This window comes from Pinus tabuliformis, chromosome 8 (assembly GCF_031772625.1).
Source record: "Pinus tabuliformis cultivar Carrire ecotype Pingquan chromosome 8, CPIR1, whole genome shotgun sequence".
NCBI lineage: Eukaryota > Viridiplantae > Streptophyta > Pinopsida > Pinales > Pinaceae > Pinus > Pinus tabuliformis.
In genome coordinates, this window is record NC_142294.1 from 1,342,412,226 (window position 1) to 1,342,414,204 (window position 1,979).

The 1,979-nt window shown below is 37.9% G+C and overlaps 1 protein-coding gene across 1 annotated transcript; it reads right to left on the minus strand.

Moving 5' to 3' along the window:
* Positions 1–368: 368 nt before the first annotated feature.
* LOC149240441 (putative disease resistance protein At4g19530) lies at positions 369–942 on the minus strand. The gene is made up of 2 exons (XM_089370176.1): positions 695–942; positions 369–591 (listed from the first exon to the last, which is right to left on the minus strand). The coding sequence occupies exons 1-2, from the start codon at positions 940–942 to the stop codon at positions 369–371; spliced, it is 471 nt and encodes a 156-aa protein (XP_089226302.1).
* Between the last annotated feature and the right edge of the window lie 1,037 nt (positions 943–1,979).

Consider the following 1,979-nt stretch of genomic DNA (forward strand, 5'->3'; position numbering starts at 1 on the left):
ACCCATGTTATCATCTAGTTTTCTCTTAGAACATTTGGCCTCAAAGTACCTATTTCTCTATCTATCACTGGGTAGTGAATTTAGGTCATTTAGTCTAGATTTGGGGGACATATATTTCAATAGTATGGAAATATTGATTGAGTTAGGCGCTTGTCTTTTCATTGTATCTATTTTCAATGTTTAGAACTTAGTGACATCAACATTATCATTTTGGTACTAGTTTTTCTGTATGCAATAGTCTTGATATATACTCTTTTCCAATCCTAGTAGAGTAGTGGAAAGGTTTCAGCATGTTTACACCAAATATATTTGTCAATTTTAAAAGGTATGTGGCCACATGAAAAACAGGGTTAAAATCTCATCTTTTTTCAATATTTTGAAAAAGTTGTCTTTCCTACGCCACCTAACCCCACTATCCCCAATATCTGAGATTCCCCCCTTTGCTGTTGCGGCAACAGGACTGTCTCTTCAAAATCTTGAAGCTTAAAATTCAAGCCTGTTGGATAGTCGGCCACGGGCATCTCTGGCTTTTTCACTATTTCCAACAGACATTTAACCACCTTATCTAGCAGCTCCATCTCCAGCTCCTTGCTAGTTATTCAGAAGAAAATAAATATAACAGTGAGAAACAAATGTCTATGTCTATTTATCAAACATAAAATACTATCATTGATAGTGAAGGTTGAGTTTTCACCCAGTATTGCACGCCTCCAGCTCGAAACCACTAATGTTTGCAACACGAAAAAGTGCATTTCTCCAATCTTCAATAGTCTTGGAGTCAAATCGTGGCTTCTCTTCATTAGTTTGAGGGTCAGAAGTTCTCTTCTCTGCGAGGTTTTGTAGGGCTTGAGCATATCTTCCCCATTTACTCCGTGCCCATCGAACCTCCGCAGGCGTGACACCGTAAAACACTGGAATTGTGGGAACCCCTGAGTCCAACATCAGCACGAGCTCATCTAGGCACCAATTTGATTCAGCATAACGAGGAGAGAAGATCGCCACATAGGCTGAGGCAGTCTCAATAGCACGTTTTATTTGAGAAGGAAATTCGTATCCCCGCTACAACTCGTCCTCATCTAGAAAGGCCTTCAATTCAATTGAGCGAAGGCGATTGTAGAGTGACTTGGTGAAGGTTTTCTTCACGTCAACTCCGCGGTGATTTATGAATATCTCATACCACTGACTGTTGTTGGAATGAGCAATCGTAGACGAGGAAGCAGCCATTACCAGTACAATGCTGAGGTAGGCTATTATTTAGCAACTAAAGGCATTTGTAACCTTTGAACTGGATCAGTAATGACAGGAAGTACACTTGTTGTATTGGTGATAGTCCAAGTTCTTGAAATCATAATGGGTGATCTGATCCTAACCAAGATTTCTACTGTAAAGCTTGATATTATATTCTTATATTTGAATCTTGGTTGTATATGGAGATACAGATTTAGTTATGATACAGTTTGGTGTACCAAATATAGAAGAGGCCATGACGCTAGGGAGGGAAGCCTCAGATTATATTAGTGGTACATTTACAAAGGTACAGTGTCAAGAATTTTAAATATCTGTGAAGCCTCTAGAGTTGTTAATGATGTTTTTGTAGGGATGAATGTTTTAATATCACCTTTGTTTTTAAAACTAATCTTCTTTTGACATTCCACTTCCATGAGATCTTTGTAAATATGCACAGGACAAGACGATCAGTTATGCTTTTCTGTGGCTTATCTGCATCTGTTTGGTGCATCTTTGGCGTCTAATCAGTGTGTTATTTAACATACGCTTTTATGCAGCCTATTAAACTAGAATTTGAAAAAATATACTACCCATACTTGTTGATCAACAAGAAAAGATATGCTGGGTTGTTGTGGGAAAAGCCAAATTCTTATGAAAAAATGGATACTAAAGGTGACAAACCTGATCTTTTTGTTTCAAAGACAGGCCTTAGTGTTTGTGAAGGCTCAAAATGCTCTTAGAAAAATAATTTA

Coding starts and splice junctions, on each gene's coding strand:
- LOC149240441 (XM_089370176.1), bottom strand. CDS start 942: ATGTTGGACTCAGGGGTTCCCACAATTCCAGTGTTTTACGGTGTCACG. Junction 592..694: donor CTGGAGGCGTGCAATACTGG/GTGAAAACTCAA, acceptor CTGAATAACTAG/CAAGGAGCTGGAGATGGAGC.